The sequence below is a fragment of the Lethenteron reissneri genome, chromosome 71, assembly GCF_015708825.2.
Source record: "Lethenteron reissneri isolate LAM-NWPU_2019-01 chromosome 71, ASM1570882v1, whole genome shotgun sequence".
In the NCBI taxonomy this organism is placed as follows: domain Eukaryota; kingdom Metazoa; phylum Chordata; class Hyperoartia; order Petromyzontiformes; family Petromyzontidae; genus Lethenteron; species Lethenteron reissneri.
Window position 1 is genome coordinate 269,886 of NC_083849.1, and position 23,788 is coordinate 293,673.

At 55.6% G+C, this 23,788-nt stretch overlaps 1 protein-coding gene across 2 annotated transcripts; it reads left to right on the forward strand.

Annotated features, from left to right (window-relative positions):
* Positions 1 to 1,833: 1,833 nt before the first annotated feature.
* Positions 1,834 to 23,056, forward strand: LOC133361243 (TNF receptor-associated factor 2-like). 2 transcript variants are annotated; one of them, XM_061580146.1, is made up of 9 exons: positions 1,834 to 1,948; positions 9,146 to 9,407; positions 10,006 to 10,084; positions 11,764 to 11,862; positions 12,248 to 12,319; positions 13,046 to 13,624; positions 13,793 to 13,970; positions 17,213 to 17,361; positions 18,222 to 23,056. In XM_061580146.1, the coding sequence occupies exons 2-9, from the start codon at positions 9,163 to 9,165 to the stop codon at positions 18,444 to 18,446; spliced, it is 1,626 nt and encodes a 541-aa protein (XP_061436130.1). In that variant the 5' UTR covers positions 1,834 to 1,948; positions 9,146 to 9,162; the 3' UTR covers positions 18,447 to 23,056. The 2 variants fall into 2 exon arrangements, with proteins under 2 accessions (XP_061436130.1, XP_061436128.1); XM_061580144.1 differs by lacking the exon at positions 1,834 to 1,948 and adding an exon at positions 4,663 to 4,908.
* The last annotated feature ends 732 nt before the right edge of the window (positions 23,057 to 23,788 follow it).

Genomic DNA, 23,788 nt, shown 5'->3' on the forward strand with positions numbered 1-23,788 from the left:
ACATCGTCACAAATGTCTGACCCCCCCCCCTAGGTGCGTGACGTCATTTATGGACGGCCCCTTTCCACATCGTCCCAGGTACGTATTTAAGGCTGAGTCAACTTAGGGGAGGCCAAACACCGGTTGTAATAATGGTCACCGGTGTTCACGCACAAACACCGCCCTGATCGCCAGTGCGGCCCAGTCGTGAGACCCACGGTGGCTATGAGATATTGACTACCTCGCCTGGTGTGCAGGAGGTCGTGGGCTCGGTACTGAGATGTTGACTACCTCGCCTGGTGTACAGGAGGCCGTGGGCTCGGGACTGAGATGTTGACTACCTCGCCTGGTGTGCAGGAGGCCGTGGGCTCGGGACTGAGATGTTGACTACCTCGCCTGGTGTACAGGAGGCCGTGGGCTCGGTACTGAGATGTTGACCACCTCGCCTGGTGTGCAGGAGGCCGTGGGCTCGGAACTGAGATGTTGACTACCTCGCCTGGTGTGCAGGAGGTCGTGGGCTCGGTACTGAGATGTTGACTACCTCGCCTGGTGTGCAGGAGGTCGTGGGCTCGGTACTGAGATGTTGACTACCTCGCCTGGTGTACAGGAGGTCGTGGGCTCGGTACTGAGATGTTGACCACCTCGCCTGGTGTACAGGAGGCCGTGGGCTCGGTACTGAGATGTTGACCACCTCGCCTGGTGTACAGGAGGCCGTGGGCTCGGTACTGAGATGTTGACTACCTCGCCTGGTGTGCAGGAGGTCGTGGGCTCGGTACTGAGATGTTGACTACCTCGCCTGGTGTGCAGGAGGTCGTGGGCTCGGTACTGAGATGTTGACTACCTCGCCTGGTGTGCAGGAGGTCGTGGGCTCGGTACTGAGATGTTGACTACCTCGCCTGGTGTGCAGGAGGTCGTGGGCTCGGTACTGAGATGTTGACTACCTCGCCTGGTGTGCAGGAGGCCGTGGGTTCGATGCTGAGATGTTGACTACCTCGCCTGGTGTACAGGAGGCCGTGGGTTCGATGCTGAGATGTTGACTACCTCGCCTGGTGTACAGGAGGCCGTGGGCTCGGTACTGAGATGTTGACTACCTCGCCTGGTGTACAGGAGGCCGTGGGCTCGGGACTGTGATGTTGACTACCTCGCCTGGTGTGCAGGAGGTCGTGGGCTCGGTACTGAGATGTTGACTACCTCGCCTGGTGTACAGGAGGCCGTGGGTTCGATGCTGAGATGTTGACTACCTCGCCTGGTGTGCAGGAGGCCGTGGGCTCGGGACTGTGATGTTGACTACCTCGCCTGGTGTACAGGAGGCCGTGGGTTCGATGCTGAGATGTTGACTACCTCGCCTGGTGTACAGGAGGCCGTGGGCTCGGTACTGAGATGTTGACTACCTCGCCTGGTGTACAGGAGGCCGTGGGCTCGGGACTGTGATGTTGACTACCTCGCCTGGTGTGCAGGAGGTCGTGGGCTCGGTACTGAGATGTTGACTACCTCGCCTGGTGTGCAGGAGGCCGTGGGCTCGGTACAGACCCTGGCGATGCCTGCTGCTGCGTCTCTCTCTCATCATCATCACGGTGGCTAGATGTTGACTACCTCGCCTGGTGTACAGGAAGTCGTGGGTTCGATCCCGACCCTGACGCCTGCTGCTGCTCCTGCTGTATATTGGAGTTTGCGTCTCTCTCTCATCATCATCACGGTGGCGAGATGTTGACTACCCCGCCTGGTGTACAGAAGGCCGTGGGCTCGGTACCGACCCTGACGATGCCTGCTGCTGCTGCTGTGTATTTGGGGATTTACAGCTCCCCCTACGTGGGTGGGGGGTTACCGCGGAATTTATTTATTTATGTGAGCCCGTGTGCTGTGTCTTGAGCATTCACATCCTGAAACCGGAACACAGTTTCACCGATCAGCATCCTTGGGGCTGCTGTGCCTCGGATTGTATGGACCTCTCGCCATTCTCCAACACCAGGTATGGTCGCGTTTACTTCGTGAGGCGGTGGTGATGGTGGTGGTGGTGTCCTCAGATGGTGGTGGTGATGATGGTGGTGTCCTCAGATGGTGATGGTGATGGTGGTGGTGATGGTGGTGGTGATGGTGGTGGTTATAGTGGTGATGGTGGTGGTGGTGTCCTCAGATGGTGGTGGTGATGGTGGTGATGGTGGTGTCCTTAGATGGTGGTGGTGATGGTGGTGGTGGTGATGGTGTCCTCAGATGGTGGTGGTGATGGTGGTGATGGTGGTGGTGGTGTCCTCAGATGGTGGTAGTGATGGTGTCCTCAGATGGTGATGGTGATGGTGTCCTCAGATGGTGATGGTGGTGGTGATGGTGGTGGTGATGGTGGTGGTGGTGTCCTCAGATGGTGGTGGTGATGGTGGTGGTGATGGTGGTGTCCTTAGATGGTGGTGGTGATGGTGGTGGTGGTGATGGTGTCCTCAGATGGTGGTGGTGATGGTGGTGATGGTGGTGGTGGTGTCCTCAGATGGTGGTGGTGATGGTGGTGGTGGTGATGGTATCCTCAGATGGTGGTGGTGATGGTGGTGGTGATGGTGGTGGTGGTGATGGTGTCCTCAGATGGTGGTGGTGATGGTGGTGATGGTGGTGGTGGTGTCCTCAGATGGTGGTGGTGATGGTGTCCTCAGATGGTGATGGTGATGGTGTCCTCAGATGGTGATGGTGGTGGTGATGGTGGTGGTGATGGTGGTGGTGGTGTCCTCAGATGGTGGTGGTGATGGTGGTGGTGATGGTGGTGTCCTTAGATGGTGGTGGTGATGGTGGTGGTGGTGATGGTGTCCTCAGATGGTGGTGGTGATGGTGGTGATGGTGGTGGTGGTGTCCTCAGATGGTGGTGGTGATGGTGTCCTCAGATGGTGATGGTGATGGTGTCCTCAGATGGTGATGGTGGTGGTGATGGTGGTGGTGGTGTCCTCAGATGGTGGTGGTGATGGTGGTGGTGATGGTGGTGTCCTTAGATGGTGGTGGTGATGGTGGTGGTGGTGATGGTGTCCTCAGATGGTGGTGGTGATGGTGGTGATGGTGGTGGTGGTGTCCTCAGATGGTGGTGGTGATGGTGGTGGTGGTGATGGTATCCTCAGATGGTGGTGGTGATGGTGGTGGTGATGGTGGTGGTGATGGTGGTGGTTATAGTGGTGATGGTGGTGGTGTCCTCAGATGGTGGTGGTGGTGGTGATGGTGGTGGTGGTATCCTCAGATGGTGGTGGTGGTGATGGTGGTGGTGGTGGTGATGGTGGTGGTGATGGTGGTGGTGTCCTCAGATGGTGGTGGTGATGGTGGTGATGGTGGTGGCCTCAGACGTGTGTTTGTTTGCTGACGAAACCCCCTGGGCCTATTGGTCAACCACGTTATGTATGCTGATGATTTGGTAATTGCTGCTCATTCAGAGGAGGAGTTGGAGACGCTGCTGCTGAGACTGGAGTGTGCCACTAAGAAGTGGGGCCTTACCATCAGCCCCACCAAAACGAAGCACCTGCCTGGGTATTTTGTACTATCGGACACTCCACTCCCACAACTCCCAATCGATGATGGGGCAGTAGTGGAGAGTGGAGGGTTTCCCATACCTGGGCAGTGTGCTCATGACCAGCTCCGTTTTAACAGCAGAGGTCTCACTCCGAATCAGTCGAGCGGCAATATCTTTTCATCGGTTGCGTAACGCTGCGTGAAAGCTACCTGGTCTGTCGCTCCGCACGAAGCTTCATGTCTTCTCGGCCATGGTCATTCCCTCCCTTCCCTACGCTTGCGAAACGTGGACCCCCCTAATGGAGCATCTTCGCCGGTTGGAAACATTTAGGCTGGCCTGCCTACGATCCACCCTGGGTTTAACCAGGCTGGATTGTGTGAGGAGCTCACAAATCCTGGAAAGATCTGGACAAAGTCCCATCGGTGAGCTCCTCCGGCAGGCAAGGCTGCGTTGGCTGGGTCATGTAGCCCGCATGTCCAGCCACCGCATGCCTAAACAGCTTCTGTTCGGCCGGATCGAGGGGGCTAAACGGGCGCGGCACGGGCTGGAGAAGAGATGGAGTGATGTGGTACAGGAGGACGTGGAGCTGAGTGGACTTGCCGATGACTGGTACCAGCGGTGTCAAGATCGGCCTCTGTGGAGGAGGTTCGTGAAGGACGCTACTGGGCAATTGGAGGCAGTCGCCCTCCAACAACAACGGAGGGCGGAGGAGCGACGCTCACAACAACGAGCGGAGCGCCGGGTGGATAAAGCACAACAAGTTGGCACAGTAGGGGGCACAGGTGGTGCATCAGCCAGTCATCTCGGTCATCTCGGTCAGTCGACCCGTAGCAACTGGGTCTGCCCCGTGACCTCCTGCCAGCGGGCGTTCGACACTTCACGTGGTAGCCTCAAGGTGCACATGGCCTGGCACAAGCGTCGTGGTGACGTCACCGCCACTTAGTGGCGAACGGCGGTTGTTGTTGTTGTGGTGGGGGGGGGGTTGGGGGGGGTGGTGTGGGGGGGGGGGTTGGCGGGGTTGGGTGGGGTGTGCGGTGAGGGGGTGTGGGTTGGGGGTTGTGGGGGGGGGGGGTTGTGGGGGGGTGGGTTGTGGGGGGGGGGGTGTGGTGGGGGGGTTGTGGGGGGTGATTGGGGGGGGTTGTTGGGGGTGTGTGGGGTGTGTGGTGGGTGGGGGCTGTGGTGGGTGGGGGTTGAAGGGGATTCCCCTCTCAGCACCTCGCGTCGTTGTAGCAGTGGGCGGGGATTTCCCGACATCGGGAAGACTTCGTGGAGTCCCACGGTCAATGATCGGAACTGCGCAGAGCTTGTGTACTGCGCAGACCTTGTGTACTGTGCACAGCTTGTGTACTGTACAGAGTGTACTGAGCAGATCTTGTGTACTGTGCAGTGCTTTCCCAATGTAGGGGAGGACATGTTGATGAGTAAAACACTTTTACTGACACCCTCATCTGCAGGTGAGTACACTATGGTTATTTCACTGCTATAGTATATTTATATTTTAATTACTCTATAGGGAGAGAGGAACACACTCACCTTGTATTCTCCCCGCGGCTTTCATCAGTGGCGAATCGAATCAAGTTTAATTACAATTCACCAACCAGTTTAATGGACCGGGGTGGTGAAGTATGGATGAAAATGAACGCTTCCAACGACGTACAGTGCAGTAATAGTAATATAATTATATTACTAACTTAAGCTTAGAGAAGGAAGTTCCCTTGAGGTAAATGGCTGTTGAATTTCCAAGCAGTAAAGTTTTGTACTGTTTAGACAACGTTTAAATAGTAAACACAGTAAGTTTAAACCCTGAGAAGGCCTGAGGCCTGGTCCCTTCCTCCCGTCTTGCCTGGACACGCAGTCCACATAAGGCTGCCTGCATCGCGGTAGGCGATTTAGGAAAATGCCTCCTCGGGCTTACGTAGAAAATACATTTTAACACAATTATACATATATCGAGGCGTGAATAAGACTATAAGTTTTAAATATGTGCCAGGACGAGTGTGATATACGGTATATATAAATAATAAGACTGATGGAGGTTTGTCTGCTGCTTTGTCAATTGTTGAAGACGGCCCAGCATCAGACAAGACGTGGGCTCAAGTTGGTTTAGATGATTTAGCTGAGAACTCGGAAGAGGCCTCGGTGGCACATTCCTATCAACGCGATCTCACACAAGAACTAACTTTAATGAGGCTGAGTTCGTGAGAGAGAGTGATGTGGTGATGGTCTCTCTGCGCTTGACAAACGTGGAGCCCTCGAATTATACACGATGACACTTTTATTTGACCAGCTGAGGCCCACCGCCAAGCGATGTAGCTCGTGTTCGAAAGCGATGTGGCTGCGCTCAGAAATGGTAACGAAGTCGCTTCTCGTTCGTCTCTCAGTGGTCAGTCCGCCTGTCCCCGGTGAGGGCAGCGTGGTGAGTCGGACGGTCCACACCTCTCTCTTGCTGGGGACAGACATTACACTACACTATACACTACTATAAACTACACTACGATACATTACACTACTATACACTACACTACGATACATTACACTACTATACACTACTACACACTACACTACTATACACTACTGTAAACTATACACAAGTATACACTACACCACTATACACTACTATAAACTATACACTACTATAAACTATACACTACACTATACACTACACTATACACTACTATAAACTATACACTACTATACACTACTATAAACTATACACTACTATACACTACTATAAACTATACACTACACTATACACTACTATAAACTACTAGAAACTATACACTACACTATACACTACTATAAACTATACACTACTATACACTACACTATACACTACTATAAACTATACACTACTATACACTATACACTACTATAAACTATACACTACTATACACTATACACTACTATACACTACACTATACACTAGTATACACTATACACTACTATAAACTATACAAAGACTGTAGCTCTTCCTGAGGAATTCCCAGTCGTTCCCAGGCCAGCTGAGTGACACCGTCCCACCGCCAGCGTGGTCCTGGGCCGGTCTCGAATTCTTCGCCCAGTGGGACGCTTCTGCTGCTGCTGCCTGATAGAACTCCAGGTGGAGTCTACCGGGGGGGGGGGGGGGGGGGGGGGCATCCTTTCAAGGTGCCCGAACCACCTCAACTGGCTCCTCTCGATCCGGAGGAGCAGCGGCTCGACTCTGAGGCTCTCCCGGATTACCGAACTCCTGACCCGATCACGGAGAAACCCCAATTTGGCCCCTTGTACCCGCGATCTCATCCTTTAGGTCATTACTCAAAACGCATGACGATAGGTGAGGGTGGGAATGTAGATCAACCTGTAAACCGAGACCTCCGCTACCGCTTGACTACCACGGAACGGTATATTGCCCGCAGTGATGGTGATGAGAGAGCAAGAGAGACACGCAAACTCCAAATAAACAGGTGTCAGGGTCGGGATCGAACCCACGACCTCCTGTGTACCAGGCGGGTAGTTTATATCTTCTCATGGAATATCTATGCCAGTTTAAAACTTTTAGGCCTGCCTGCGATCCATCCTGGGTTTGTTCCACCAGGCTGGATAGTGTGAGGATCTCACAAATCCTTGAAAGGTCAGGACACATTCCCATCAGTGAGCTCTTCCAGCAGGCAAGGCTGCGTTGGCTGGGTCATGTCGCATGCATGCCCAGCCACCGCATGCCCAAGCAGCTTCCTTTTGACCGGATACAGGAGGCTAAACGGGCGCAGCATAAGCTAGAGAAGAGATGGACTGATGCGGTACAGGAGTATGTGGAGCTGAGTGGACTTGGCGACCAGCGGTGTCAAGATTGGCCTCTGTGGGGGAGCTCCCTGTAAAACGCTACTGGGCAGTAGAGGCAGTCGCCCTCCCAACAAAAGCAGTGGTTGGAGAAGCGACGCTCACAACAACGAGCGTTGCACTGGGCGGATAAAATACAGCGAGTTGGCACAATGGCTAGCACAGGTGGTGGTGCAACAGCTAGTCATCTCGGTCAGTCTGTCCCGTGACCGGCTAGCAGAGAGCTATCGATACTTCACGTGGCCTCAAAGTGTGCACTTAAAGTGCATCGAACCTGGCACAAGCGCTGTGGTCACGTCACCGCCACTTTATGGTAGTTCTGCATGGGTGCTAAAGAGTAACCACTAACAGTGTAACCTAGTATTGGCCAAAACATCCCCAAGGCTGAACAATTACCATGCAAATCACTCCGTTGAGATCATACATTACCAAAAAAGTCCCAACCCCCACCTCTGGAAAAACCATCTGAATCAGAAGTTGATTTCCCAAGAAAAGCCCATTGAGCTAAGCAGCATCCCTTTTTTGAAGCGCGACTCGCCAAGATGCTGGGAAAATGAGCGTAATAGTGATATTTAGAAAATGTTCGTGAAGAAAAATATTATTTATTTTAGCTGGGTGGTGGTGGTGGTGCCACCTGGCTTGTAATGCAACACTGTGCAGCCTGCGACGTTTGGTGGATCACACACGGTCGTGGAACTCCCTTGCCGTGGGCATTAAACACTGGTTCTGCCAGAAGGCGGTAAGAGCAAACCCGTGGACTCTCTTACCTGTTCCGTCTGTACAGGATCGAGTGTTTCCCTCTCACACGCACGCACGCGTGGGTTTTCTCCGGGTGCTCCGGTTTTTTCTCGCACTGCGAACACTTGTCGTTGATCAGTGCCGAGAACACCTTGACGTAAAGAGGACCGCAAAGCTCGGGAAATTGTTGGTAGTGACGGCTCATCACCGCGTAGTGGCTGCTGCCGCCGCCGCCTTCGCTATCATCTGATATGGGCGGACGAATCCCACGGATATGGGGGCGGGCAGGGGAATTTAAAGAATAATACAAATTCACAGAAAAGTCGGTGTGCTCCACCTGAATAATAATAAATAAATAATATTTATTTATAGCAGCAACAATACGGTTCAGGAACGAGAAGCGAAAGTGGAGGTCTCACTGCTGCTGCTGCTCGCCACGACAAGAGAGCTTCAGCAGAGAGTCTGTGTCGTGTCGCTGTTCCTCCATTGAGTGGGTTTACTGTAGACACTGACCCATAGACTAACACTACCCATAGACTAACACTGGCCCATAGACTAACGCTGACCCATAGACTAACACTGACCCATAGACTAACACTGACCCATAGACTAATGCTGACCCATAGACTAACACTGACCCATAGACTAACACTGACCCATAGACTAACACAGTGGCTTGACTGTGAAGAACAATGGCACACACAGACACAGGCAAAGATCCTCCCCCGCTGTGTCGCCCACATGGGCTGCTGAAGCAAGTGCTGTTAGTGTGCGGGTGGGTGGCCAGTACACCACGTGCTCAATTACCCTCCCTCGCTCCCTCTTTTTGTTTTTTTTATAACGATCAGACGAGAAAGATGCTCGGTCTTTCGGCACTTTACTTCATTCATCATGTCGTTTTTTTTATTTTTTTGGTTTGCTTATGTGCTCCCTTTTTTAATCAAAGCTATAACGCGGGTTTCCCGTGTAACATTTGTCCCATTGTGTGTTACTGTGTTCATAGACACCAACAAGAAACCCAAATCACCCTCAAAAACCCATCACCAGATCCCCTGCTGCTGCGCTACCAGCACCATAGCGGCGAAGGCACCTGCCTGACCTCCCTCCCTCCCTTCCCTCCCTCCCTCCCTGCAGGCCCCTCTGAGCCGTGCATGGCCCACGCGGTGCCAGCGAGCGCACATGGGCCGGAGTCGATCGCCGGGAGGGACGCCGCCGGCCAGGACGGCGAGGGGGACGAGACGGCGGAGGCTGCGGCTGGATTGAACCCGGCCATCCTTGGCTCCTCAGCGCCCGACCCCAAGCACTTGTGCTGCCACTGCCGCCTGCTGCTGCGCACGCCGGTGCAGACGCAGTGCGGCCACCGCTACTGCCAGGCCTGCCTGGCTCAGCTGGTCCGGTGAGCCAAGAGATGCTCTCACTCTCCCGTGAGAATCGTTGTCGATGCTGCCAGGCCTGTGACTCTAAACTAAACTAATCACTAAAACTGTTTTTATTTTCCTCTTCTTGGTTCTTTCGGTAAAGTCATCACGTAGAAGGGAGATAATTAAATAATAATAATTAAACATAATAAAATACAATTCTCACGACGTTTCGCCCACAACGCAAGCAGCCGTCCTCAGGTGAAGAACAGGTCTGTCGGAAAGACAGCGTCTGAATGAACACCACCAGGCTTGGCAGCGTATATTATTTTACCAGGTAAGGCCCCCAGGGAACTATTTAGCTCTTTTTCAGAAGTGACGTGGCTATCACAGATGACAATTCAACGAAGTGGCTCATCACGTGGAAATTTAGAGCAGCCAAATACTGTGAGCGCGTGACGTTGAGGGGAAAACCAGGAGACCCGGAGAAAAACCAGGGGGAGAGAGACACGCAGACTCCAAATACACAGCAGCAGCAGGCGTCAGGGTCGGGATCGAACCCACGACCTCCAGTGTACCAGGCGAGGTAGTCAACATCTCGCTGCCGTGGCGCCCCCCTTTGTCTCTCCTCGGCAGGCAGAGGCACATGACCTGCGCCAAATGCACAGATGAAAACGTGTTCGACCCCCACCTGTCCATTCTCGACAACACGAAGGTACAGCCAGACACAGACAGCCACACACAGCCCCTGTCTAAAACACACAGCCCGTGTCTCACACAGCCTGTGTCTCACACAGCCCGTGTCTCACACACACAGCCCGTGTCTCACACAGCCCGTGTCTCGCACACACAGCCCGTGTCTCACACAGCCCGTGTCTCACACACACAGCCCGTGTCTCACACACACAGCCTGTGTCACACACAGCCCGTGTCTCACACACACAGCCCGTGTCTCACACAGCCCGTGTCTCGCACACACAGCCCGTGTCTCACACAGCCCGTGTCTCACACACACAGCCCGTGTCACACACACAGCCCGTGTCTCACACAGCCCGTGTCTCACACACACAGCCCGTGTCTCACACAGCCCGTGTCACACACACACACAGCCCGTGTCTCACACACACAGCTAGTGTCTCACACAAGCAAAACTCTGGACCGGTTTCGACATTCAGGGTCCTCATCAGCAGGGTCAGGATTGCCTTGAACCATTGGTTCAACGCAAGGCAGCAATGTGAGATGTTCCATTGTAATCTCTGCAGCGAGCATTGCATCACCTTGTGTCCGAGAAGAATAGACATTTTTTTTTTACCTTTATCCGCATGAGGAGCACACCTGTGACGGTTTGTGTTTTTGTCTGTGCAGTCTTAGGTGGCCGGGCTGAGACCATCCACTGAGTCTGTGGGTCTAGTCTTTCTGTGAGTCTTTGGATCTCTGTGTTGGTCTGTGCGTCCCCGTGCGAGTCTATGAGTCTGTGACACTTTTAGCCTCCACGTAAGTCTGTGGGTCTCTACGCGAGTCGTCTGATACCGGGCTGAAGCCACCAACCCTCGGCGCTTGAGAACCCAGTTTAATCGCAACTCAGTCTATTCGAGTTTGTGGTTCCCTCTGCGAGACTGCGTGTCTCTGTGCGAGTCCGTGTGTCTCTCGTTTTAGAGTCTGGTGCATCGGCGTGTAAGCCGTTGAGTCTCTAGGCAAGTCTGCGTAGATATCCGTGTAGCTCTTAACAGTCTGCGAGTCGCCGGTGATGGGGCCTGAGACCACTTGAGGGTGACACTGTTTGACCACAGGCAGCGGCTAAACTCGAGTTGGAAGCCAGGCTCTGAGCGGTGCCAGCTGATGATTCCGGTTGGCGCTGTTCAAGTATTGACGCCACTGCTGCTCGCTCGCTCGCCATCGAACAAACACGGTCCACCGTGTCGCGCGCACTTTCAGATGCCCTTCGGCGGCCGTCTGGAACGCTGTTTCCTTCCAATATTAGGAAGCTACTGGAGCTATGCACTTTTAAATGATTTAGATTGACGAACTAATTTCGTGAGAACTGCTTTGGGTTTAGTTTGTTTCCCCCCCCCCCGCACATCCAATTAGCACGGTTGACTACGTACGGTGCGAAAAAAGTTCAACATACATAATGCTACGGGTACATAATGCTTTGGATGCTGATCACGTTGACGCCGATGGTGATCTTCTTGGTTCTTTCGGTAAAGTCACGAAAGAACCAAGAAGATGAATCCCTGCAGTCGCGAAAGCTTTAAGCCGATGGTGATGTTAATGCTGCTGATGATGATATTGCTGATGATGATGCCACTGCTGCTCATGCGGATGATGGTAATTCTGCTGCTGATGATGATTTTGCTGACGACGACGATGATGATGATGATGATGCTTTGGCAGGCCTTTCACGACAGGGCGGCTCAACGGGAGATCGACTGCCTTTCCGCTCGCTGCGTTAACGAAGGCTGCCCCTGGACCGGAACCGTCAAGGAGTACTGGGTGAGGGGGGGGGCGGAGGGAGGGGCGGGCGCCACGCCTGGGACCGCGTTCAGGGATTGACATTGGGGGGGTGGGGGGGATAGGGTCCCTGGACTGCTATGCATGCGGTGGTGGTGGTGGGGGGTGTAGCATTATAGATGGGGGGGAGCGGTGGTGCAGTCGTTAGCGCGACACGCAACGAACACCCTCTCCCCTCCCTCTGCACTCCCTCCCTCTCTATCTCTCTCTTCTTTCTCCTCTCTAATATCTCCTCTCTTCTCCTCACTTCCCTCTACCCCCCCTCTCTCCCCCCTCTCCACCCTCCCTCCCTTCTCCCATCGCTGCCCTCTCCCCTCCCATCTCGGCTTTCTCTCCCCTGACTCTCTCCCCTGCGTGTGCGTCTCAGTCAGTGCACGAGGAGCACTGCGAGTTCTCCACCCTGCCCTGCCCCTTCCAGGACGTCGGCTGCACGGTCAAGGTGAGCGCCGCACGGATGGATTCCAGCACGCACTTGTGGCGGCGGCGGTGGTCACGTGATGCCTGTCGCGCGTCGGTTACCGACGAGCGATTGCTGCCGAGCAATTGCCTGGGTGCCATCACCAACATCGTCGTCGTGATTGGCATCGGTCGGAGCAGTAGCGTTATGCTCATCAGCTTGACCATTACCATTATAGTAATAGGTTTTTACCCTTTCAACTGGTACAAAAACTGACACCTTTATACAAGGCATCATGTTTGCAATAACCACAACACAAGCAGTCAAAATGCAAACAAAAAGAAACAACTCTGATGATGATAATGATATGCACTGTCCTTGAAGTTGATTGGTCCACACCCGAGACAGCTTTTCTTAGAGCCTAGTCTCCATTGGTGTTGGACCAGATGCCGCCAAAAGGCGTACAACTCAAAGACAGCGCACTATCAGAGTATTGAGAGCTCGGGGTAAGCATTTACATTATGAGACCTCCTTTACCAGTGGCAAAATATAGTAATAGGTTTTTACCCTTTCAACTGGTACCATCATCGTCATCATCGCCGCTCCCATCATCGTCATCATCACCGCTCCCATCGCCGCTCTCATCGCCGCCACGAGCCTCACATCGTCGTCACCGCGGCAACGATCGCCACGACGACTGCGCTCTCTCGCTCCGTCGCCGTGGCAACGACGCTGTCCGCACCCCCCCCCCCCCCCCCACGGCACCAGGTCTCGCGTGGTGAGCTCTCCCGGCACGAGGAGGCGGCGGTGCCGCTTCACCTGCGGCTGCTGCTGGCGCCGCTCGTGTCCCTGCGCTCGGCGCTCCTCGTCCCCCCCGCGTCGGAGCGCTCCGTCCTCGAGAACGGGGCCGCCGGTGCCGGCGCCGGCGCCGTCCCCCGGCGAGTTGGCGCCGTCGAGTCGCGCGTGCGCAAGCTGGAGGAGCTCCTGGAACGGCTCGACGTCAACGGCGGCGACGGCGGCGGCAGCGGCAGCTGGAACAAGGCGGACTCCGGGATAAACAGCGCCAGCTTGGCGTCAGTATCGCCACGACGGGGGCAAGCCGGCGCCGCGAGGGGCGGTCGCAAGAAGGGAGCGGCGGCGGCGCCGCCGGCCGAGGGAGGGGCGGAGGAGGAGGGTGGTGCGGCGGTGGTGCTGGGGCGGCTGGCGCGCGTGGAGCGCATGCTCACGGCGTTCGAGAACATCGTCAAGGTGCTGGACCGCGAGACGGAGAGGGTGGCGGTGGCGCAGCGGGAGACGGAGCGCCAGCGGCGGGAGGAGCAGCAGCAGCTGCACGCGGCACAGGCCAAGGTAGCGGCGGTGGCGGTGGCGGTGATCGTCGCCACCACCATCTCCATTATCACCACCATCTCCACCATCTCCATCACCACCATCAGCACCATCTCCGTCAGCACCGCAGTCGTCACCACCACCACCGTCACCGCAGGTCTTCTCTCTGCGTGCTCCCCCCGTGCTCAGATGCGGGAGGTGGAGCGCCAGCTGGCGGCGAAGGAGGCGGCGCTGGCCGAGCTGCGGGGCCGCCTGCTCTCGCTCGAGGCGGCCACCTTCGACGGAGTCTTCCTGTGGAAGATCTCCAGCTTCCGCCAGCGCAGTCGCGACGCCAGCGAAGGGCGCAACCTTGCCTTCTACTCGCCAGGTTGCCCACCACCCCCCCACCCACCCACCCCCACCGCCGCCGCCGTCCCCTCCTCCTCCTCCTCCGCCCCGTCCACCCCGGCGCCAGCCACGGGCTGCACAGACTTCTTCTGTGCCCTGTCACCGCTACGATGGCAGCAGCAGCAGCACGGTGGCTATGAGATGGTAACTACCTTGTCTGGTATCCACGAGGTCGTGGGTTCGATCCCGACCAAGCGAGGTAGTTAACGTCTTGCCGTCGCGATGGTGATGATGTTGGATGTGGTGGTTTTGGTGGTTAGGATATTGATGATGATGATGACGGCAGGCACTGGCTGCTGTATAGACATTGCATGATGGTGTCCATGATGATGATGATGGATGTTGGCTGCCTGATGGTGCTGGTAGTGTTGGCGTTGAAGTTGTGGGGAGTGGTCGTTATCTGAAGCGGTTCTGGGCTTGTCCCCAGGCCTCATGAGAAGACCTGGTGCGGTGTGTGGAAATGAACACTGGGGAGACAAAGGTGGGCCAAGGCACAATCGTGTTGGCCACCCACCACCTCGTGTGCCGTGCCGGCCTTCATAGGTGCTGCTACTCGCCCCAACAGTCTGTTAAAGACTACACGGGAAATCGTTGTCGTTGTTTAGGATGTCCGTGATGGTGATGATGGTGATAATGATGATGAGAGGCATTAGCTGATGGTAATGAAGTTGATGATAGACATTGCTGCTGGTGGTGGTGAGGATATTACCGATCGTGATGATGGCGAGGACAATAGTGAAGGTGGTGGCGATGTTCGGATGTGGGGAGCGGTGGTGTAGTGGTTAGCGCGCTGCTCTATGAGCCCGGCTACAATCTCGAGTTCCATTCCCACTCGCAGCCAACCAACATCGGTGATGATTATCTGAATCAGTCCTGAGCCCTCCCAAAGCTCGAATCGGCCTCAAACGAGAACCTGACGCGGTGCATAAAGATCGCCGCTAGGGAGACAAATGCAGCCGGCATGGTGCCTGCCACCGACCTGCCCCTTCGCGTGTCATTCCGGCCTTCATAGGCACTGCTACTCGCTGTCGGCACTCGCCCAACAAGTTCCGTTGAGGCTCTACGGGGGCATCTTTGTCTTTGATGTTAGCAACTAATTTTAATTGTAACCCTGAGCCCTCCCCCCTCCTCCACCACCAGCACCACCCAGGCCAAAACTCAGGTGAGAGCTCTTCACGAGCGACGTTGGGGCATCCGTCTGCTGCCAGTGGGGACGCGGCCATTGCCGCTGCTGCTGCTGCTGCGGTGCGCGTGCACAGTAGCGGACACGGGTGGTGCATCGGTCATCTCAAGTCGGTCGACCCATGGCACCACCTGGGTCTGTCCTGCGAACCTCTTGACAAGCGGCCGTTCGACACTCCACGTGGCCTTAAAGTGCACCTAGCCTGGCGCAAGCCCTGTGGTGATGTCACCGCCGCTGGGCGGGCGAATGGCGGAGCGTGACGCGGGCATCGCGAAGACGGGGCCGACTCTTGTGAGCGACGTCGCGGGGTCTCTCACGTCCATTCCGGGCGAATCGGACTGTGAACAGCAGCAGAATTACTCTCCAAGTCTCGCCGGCAGTATTCATCAGGGCGGCCGGCTGGGCTCGGAGCGCGTGCCTCTCTGCAACAAGCACACCAAAGTGCCAAAACGCCACCACTGGAGCCAAGTCGTCACCGGCAAAATAAAACTATGGACGTGTGCTCCTGAGGGTATTGAGAGCTTCATGACCAGCCCAGCAATCTTGATGGCACCTGGAACGTGTTCTCTAGTTCTCAGAGGGGTTGGGGTCACTTTGGCCGATAGGACATCATCAGTGTGAGGTCCACGACACCATTGTAAACCATTGGGGGTTTGACAGCAGCAGCATGATGATGATGGGTGGTGGGGGGGGGGCGAGACGGAACTTTGGCGATCGGTGGCGCGGGAAGTCGGATTGTGTCCGGCCCTGCGACGTCGCGAACAAAAGCGGCGAGTGACTGGGACGACCCGATGCAGGAACCACCCCAACCTCGACTCGCGTGGAAGGAACGCGGCTTGACGGCTGATCGCGAGGACGGCAACGTGGGAAGAACGGAAGCATGGCACGATCCGTTTGCTTGCGCTGGAGGGTACGGGGATGCCACACGCCGATTGGACGAGCAAACTGAACGCCCGGTTGCCGGGCGCTTCTCGAACGCCGTATGGAAGGAAGAATAATCATGTTAATATGTCATGGGAAGCCATGTCATGGGAAGCCATGTCATGGGAAGCGATGTCATGGGAAGCCATGTCATGGGAAGCCATGTCATGGGAAGCGATGTCATGGGAAGCCATGTCATGGGAAGCCATGTCATGGGAAGCCATGTCATGGGAAGCGATGTCGTCATGAATCTACGCGTAGCGGAAAGTGATGTGCCTTCATGCCAAGTGATGCAGGAGGAATCGGGGTCACGGGAAGTGATGAGATGCCACAGCAAGTGCCGTGCTATTACGTGAAGTGACATTGGAGGAAGTGACGAAATATGATCCGATCACGAGTTTGATTCGTGATGAGACCCAAATGTGACTCTGACCCGCGGCTCGCGGTGACCTGCTGCTGTACCCGCGTGGGAGCCTCGCACGCCGCTACCAGCTCACGATCGGGATCCATGAGTTCGAGCCAGTTCTGCAAGAGCCTCAGAACGATGTTGTTTCGGAGAGCCGAGTGCGGCGCGTGATCAATGCGCATTCGTGAGGGACTGGACTCGTGTAAGATTGCGCAATAACAAATGTTCTTGCTGATGAAATACCGCAGGAAGTGATGAGATCTTACAGGAAGTGGCGTGCTGTGGCAGGGAGTGGTGTCCCATAACCTGATGTCACCGTGAGCTTGTGTCTCATTTACAGGAGGTGATGTCATGGCAAGTGGCATGCAGTAGCAGGAAGTGACGTCACATGAAGTGATGTCACCAGAAAGCAGCGACTCGCTACAGGAAGCGCGTCACTGGAGGTGGCGTCGCGTAGAAATGTCTCGTTACAGGAGGTGCCGTGGCGTCGCGGGCAGAGCCGTGCGGTCAGCGCAGCAAGCGGCCGTGGTGCCACGTGGTGCCACGTGGCGTCACGAGGTGCCACGTGGCGTCACGAGGTGCCACGTGGCGTAGCGAGCGGTCGCGGCGATGCCGGCGGTGGTACAAGTTGTCTTTGCTCGTCCCGTTCCACGTCACTAACCCGTACCTTGTCGTGACGCACACACGCGGACACGCACACACACACACACAGCGTTCTACACAAGCCAGCATGGATACAAGATGTGCCTCCGGCTCTACCCAAATGGGGACGGCGCCGGCCGTGGCAGCCACCTCTCGCTGTTCTTCGTCATCATGAAGGGGGATCACGACGCCCTCTTGCCGTGGCCGTTCAAGTACAAGGTGCCTCACTCGAGTCTCGGGGTGGATTATTATCATCTTATATGCATCAAGCCGCCTTCGCTCAATGCACGCCTAACATAGTTTCAACGCATTGACAACAACAACAACAACAGAGTGATTTAAATGGCAAGGGGCGTGCAAGCCGTACCACGGGGCGCGTGGGGTTACGAAAGGGCTCTTGGGGAGGGATGGGAAGGAGTGGAGGGGTGAGGGGAGAGGAAGGGAATGGGTGTAATGCCTGAATCGAGGAATGAAAAGAGATTAAGCAGGCGAACTGCTGAATGTCCAGGAGAAGTCTACTCCAGTGGGAGGTGATCACGAGACCAGATGATTGTGCACGAGTGAGGGAGATGGTAGTTGAGTGAGTGAATGAGTAAACGGGTGAGTGGTGATGGTTGAGCGGTTACACGAGATGGTGAGTCACGCAGCCAAACTATTTAAATTGTGAAGGTTCTGATTGTTTCAACTCGACCCACCCAGCCACTCGCCCAGCCACTCACCCAGCCACTCGCCCACCCACTCACCCACCCACTCGCCCACTTCCCCACCCATTCACTCACCCACTCACCCACCCACTCACCCACCCACTCACTCACCCACTCACCCACCTACTCACCCAGCCACTCACCCACTCACCCACCCACTCACCCAGCCACTCACCCAGCCACTCACCCAGCCACTCACCCACTCAGCCAGCCACTCACCCACTCACCCAGCCACTCACCCAGCCACTCACCCACTCAGCCAGCCACTCACCCAGCCACTCACCAGCCGCCGAACCTTGACCGTGTTGAGGCCTAACCTGTCCCACCCTCCGTGCCCACCCTCCCCCACGACCGACCCCCCCTGCGACGCCGCAGGTGACGATGATGCTGCTGGACCAAGACCGGCGGGAGCACGTGATCGACGCCTTCCGCCCGGACGTGACGTCCTCCTCCTTCCAGCGCCCCACGGGCGACCTGAACGTGGCCAGCGGCTGCCCCCTCTTCTGCCCCCTGGCCCGGCTGCAGGGCCAGCAGCGGCAGGCCTACGTGCGCGACGACACCATCTTCATCCGCTGCATCGTCGAGACCGACGGGGTCTGAGACGACGACTCGGGACGGCCGGTCGCGGGGGGGGGGCCTCCGTCGGCGGTGGCTGCCGGGCCGGGCCTTGCCGCGCACGCGGAGGCCCGCAGCTCCGGCCGCCCGACCCGCCGCCGTGGGGGGGATGGAGATTCGGCTGGCGGGCGGCTGGCCCTGGGGACGAGCGCCGGGACGAGTGTGCGTCCGCGTCGAGGCCGGGGATCGCGCTTCCGACGGTGGTGGTTGTGGTGGTGGTGGTTGTGGTGGTTGTGGTGATGGTTGTGGTGGTGGTGGTCATGGTTGTGGTGGTGGTTAGGGTTTGGTGGAGTTGCGGCCGTGCGCCGATTCATAAAGGGAACGCTGTGACAGCCGGCGTTGCTATTCCCTCGCCAAGAGGAGAGGAATGAGAGGAAGTCCTCTTCCTCCGCTCCCCTTCCTCCCCGCGGCGAGAGGAGAGCAGCGCCTGTTGACTCGGCGTTCCCTTCACTGACTCGGGTGCGTGGCCGGTGAGGGTGGGAAGCGCCGCGTGTCGCCGTGCTCGCGTCTGTGCCACTTACACAAAGGAGCCTGTTCAGGCTGTACAGGGCTCTGTGCGGGGTGAGCGGTCGTGTCGTGGTGAGCACAGCGCGCAGAGTACCTGGGGCGCTGTGTAAACATCGCCACTGGGGAGACAAAGGCGGCCGGGCGTGGTGTTGGCCACCCACCCCCTCGTGTGCCGTTCTGGCCTTCATAGGAACTCGCTAACAGCACTTGCCCCAACATTCTGTCGAAGGCTGTCCGGGGGATCTTTGTCTTTGTGTGGGGTGAGCGGTAGTGTCGTGGTTAGCGCACTGCAAATTCGAAGCAAGCTTTGACACGAGTTTGATTCCCACTCACGGTCAACGCCAGTGACAGATTCATTATCCGAACTGGTCCTGGGCCTGCCTTAGGCCTCAAATGAGTACCTGGTGCGGTGTGTAAACATCGCCACTAGGGAGACGAAGGTGGTGGGGCGTGGTGCTGGCCACCCACCGCTTCGTGTGCTGCTACTCACGAACAGCACTTGCCCCAACAGCCTGTTAAGGCGATAGGGGGGGGGGGGGTGGTGGTGGTAGGGGGGGATGGAGGGGGGGGGCGCCGATGGGGTGAAAGTTCCTGCACCGCCGTGCTCCACTCACCACCGGTGATTAGACTCCTCGGCAGCTGTCGGCGAGTTCCTTGCACAGACACTGAAACATCTCGCGGTGGCCAGGAGATGTTCACTACCTCGCCTGCTATACAGGAGGTCGTCGGCTGCATCCTGAGCCTGACCCTCGCTGTATATTTGTTTTCACTTTCTCCCCGCGGCCGTGTGGATCTTTCTCCGGGTGCTCTGCTTTTTCCCCAACACCAACATTTAGAATGAACGTCACGTGTTGAGAGTGTGTGGCTGCTGCTATGAATGTCCACACGACGATGACGACGATGACGATGAGCCACTTGGTTGAGCCGTCACTCGTGATGACCAGGTCGCTTCTGTCCTTGCCGTCGGGCGGGGAACGTCGAGCGGGGCCACCTCTCCCACCCGTGGCAGGACCCTCTTTGAAGGGGGCCTTGAGGCTGTCGCTCTCCCGTGTCTACATCATCGATGCCGATGTCGAGCCCGGAGGAGCCACCCAGACGGACCACTGCGGGCAAGTGGAGCATTGATCGATCGGTCAGTCGACGCTCATTTTGAGTACCGATATCGCCACCTCGGTAAAGCGGCCGTCGGTGCGCTTGACGGCACGACGGGAACGGCTCCGTACAGAAGGAATGGTACGGGGCGGGCGCGGAACAACAACAACAACAATGGCAACAACATCGGAAATGGCAACAACGGCAACAACAACGTCGGCCATCATCGCGATCCATGGGCAGCAGCTCTCTCGACCTCAGCGGCGACCACCAGCCGAGCGGGGTGCCCGTGGCGAGTCGGGGATGACCAAAACAACAAATAAATAACAAGTCGGGAGAGGAGCAGGTTTTTATTATTTGACGTCTGTCAAGGCCGAGTTGGGTGCCTCTTGCACAGACGACAGTGCAAGAGACGCACCTCAAGGCGCGTTTCGACCACCGGTCCAAGATTGCAAACAGCTGATTTAGAATCGCGTTGTGTGTTTCGCTGTCCTCCCCCAGTACACGTGCACACACGTGTTCACACATACACACGTGTGTATACACCTACACGTGTGTATGTGTGTACACGTAAACACACGTGTGTGTGTGTGCACACCTACACACACACGTGTGTGTACACACCTACACGCGTGTGCACATCTACACGCGTGTGCACACCTACATGTGTGTATGCGCATACACACGTGTGTGTACACACCTACAAAGACAGAGATCCCCTGTATAGCCTTAACAGACTGTAGGGGCAAGTGCTGTTAGCGAGCACCTATGAAGGCCAGAACGGTACACGAGGGGGTGGGTGGCCAGCACCACGCCCGACCGCCTTTGTCTCCCTAGTGGCAATGTTTACACACCGCACCAGGTACTCATTTGAGGCTGAGTCGACCTAGGGAAGGCCCAGGACCGGTTCAGATAATTGTCACTGATGTTGGCAGTGAGTGGGAATCGAACCCGTGTCGCCGGGTTCATAGCGCAGCGTGCTAACCGCTACACTATCGCTCCACACCTACACACACGTACACACATACACACGTGTGTGTACACACCTACACACACGTACACACACACGTGTGTACGTGTGTGCAGGCGGGGGGGGGGCACCCAACGCCGCCTCTCCGCCACGCCACAAGTTCCAGGAGCCTGGCTGGGTTCGAGCCCCTCTTTCTGTGCTGATGTTTGTGCATTCTTCAACTAAACTATTTCAAACATTTTTTTAAATGTTCCCAGGTAAGGAACCCACTGAGCTGCTATGGAAGTCTTTCAGAAGCGGTCTGGTGATCGCAGATTGTAGCTCAACGAAGTGGCTCATCACCATGTGGGAATTTATAGCAGTCGGCAACGACTCTAGACACGTGATGTTCACTCTGAACGTGGAGGGCCTGGAGACAAATCCACAACCCGGGGAGAGAGACACGCAAACTCCAAATATACAGCAGCAGCAGGGGTCGTCAGGGTCTGCATCGAACCCACGATCTCCTGTACACCAGGCGAGGTAGTAAACATCTCATAGCCACCGTGATGATAGAGAGACGCAAACTCCAAATATACAGCAGCAGCAGGCGTCAGGGTTGGGATCGAACCCACGACCTCCTGCCTACCAGGCGAGGTAGTCAACATCTGGCCACTGTGGGGTTCGCGTGTTCTCTCCGTGTCCCGTAGCTGAACACAAAAACGAAAACGCCACGCGCCTTCTCACAGCTGTCGGACCAAACACCCCCCCCCCCCTCCAGCTGAGAGATTACTCCGCAAAATGATTCATTTGGGATCGCCAATAGCAATCATCACTGTACGCCTACAGCGAACAGTTGGGGCAGGAGTCTCTTTACAAGGGGTCTTGAGGCTCACGCGTTCACAAGTAAATTATTGTTTTGTGCCTTTGCTAAAGGATATGCATACTTATTCGGGGAATTTAGTCGAACGAAATGCGTGACGTGTATGTGGTGTCTTAATTGAAAGGCATTGGGAGGTTGCTTTTGGTGTTGCAGACTTGCACACAGACTCGTAGAGTTACACAGAGAACGACTCTTTTGGAGAACCACACAACCATAGTCTCACACAGAGACCCACGCAGAGACCCACAGGCCCACACACAGGCCCGCATATCCACACAGGCCCAGAGACCCACAGACACGCAGAGGCCCACGCAGAGACCCACAAACGCACACAGAGGCCCACGCAGAGACCCACAGGCCCACACAGAGGCCCAGAAACCCACAGATGCACGCAGAGGACCACAGACCCACACAGAGGCCCACAGACCCACACAGAGACCCACAGACCCACACAGAGAGCCACAGACCCACACAGAGACCCACAGACCCACACAAAAGCCCACAGACCCACACAGAGACCCACAGACCCACACAAAAGCCCACAGACCCACACACCCATACAGAGTCCAACATCCACACAGGCCCAGAGACCCACAGACACACGCAAAGGCCCACACAGAGAACCACATGCACGCAGAGAACCACAGACGCACACAGAGACCCACAGACGCACACAGAGGCCCACATCCACACAGGCCCAGAGACCCACAAACACGCAGAGACCCACACAGAGAACCACAGATGCACGCAGAGAACCACAGACTCACACAGAGACCCACAGACTCACACAGAGACCCACAGACTCACACAGAGACCCATAGACTCACACAGAGACCCACAGACCCACACAGAGACCCACAGACCCATACAGAGAAACACAGATGCACACAGAGACCCACAGACCCACACAGAGACCCACAGACGCACACAGAGACCCACAGACTCACACAGAGACCCACAGACCCACACAGAGACCCACAGACCCACGCATGTATGTTGAACTTATTTCGCACCGGACAAAAATAATCCAATCTGAAATATTGGACGATGACACGCGCGCGTGTGTGTGTGTGAGAAAGAGAGGACTGATCTTTTATTTTGTCTTTGTAGATGTATTTATATTGTACACATGTATAAAGTACGAATAAAATGGGTTAAGGTGAATCGTGATTGATAGCAAGTGGTTTGTGGAGGAGAATCATGGAGTGTGGCGGATGGGTTCGGATCGAGAAATTGCAAACAACCGAGTTTAATTCTAGATTTGAAGCTTTCGTGACTGCAAGGATTCATATTCTTAGGTTTTTTCGGTAATGTCACGTAGGTAAAAAATAAAAATAAAATAAAAATCACGACGTTTCGGAGGCAACACAAGCCTCCGTCTTCAGGTGGAACCGTCACAGCACGACAGCTGTATCAAGTAAATGAGAGATTACAGGAGATACCACTCCGTATATATAATGGTTGAGGGGGGTTCATTTGTTATGTAATCTAGCCGGAGTCTCAAGCCGCGCCTTACCATGATAATAAACAGTGGGCCGGTCCTGGCCCTTCCCCCCCCCCCCCTCAACCAGTATATATACGGAGTGGTATCTCCTGCAATCTCTCATTTACTTGATACAGCTGTCGGGCTGTGACGGTTCCACCTGAAGACGGAAGCTTGTGTTGCCTCCGAAACGTCGTGATTTTTATTTTATTTTACTTTAATTAATTTTACATTTTTACCTACATGGTGACTTTACCGAAAAAAATCTAAGAATATGAACCGAGTTTAAAGTTCACTCCGTGCCTGTGAGTGTGTTTTTTAATCCTTTATATTAAGTTCGCGTGCTTGCTTGCTTGCTTAGGACCGTGCAAATCTTTCGGTCGTTTTTTAACCCACTTCCCGTGATCCAATCG

What these genes read in the sequence shown, in the direction of transcription:
- LOC133361243 (XM_061580144.1), top strand. Translation starts at nt 4,866, where the DNA reads ATGTTGATGAGTAAAACACTTTTACTGACACCCTCATCTGCAG. An exon ending in CCATTCTCGACAACACGAAG is followed by an intron (nt 10,085 to 11,763) that starts GTACAGCCAGAC and finishes ATGCTTTGGCAG; the next exon opens with GCCTTTCACGACAGGGCGGC. An exon ending in GAACCGTCAAGGAGTACTGG is followed by an intron (nt 11,863 to 12,247) that starts GTGAGGGGGGGG and finishes TGTGCGTCTCAG; the next exon opens with TCAGTGCACGAGGAGCACTG.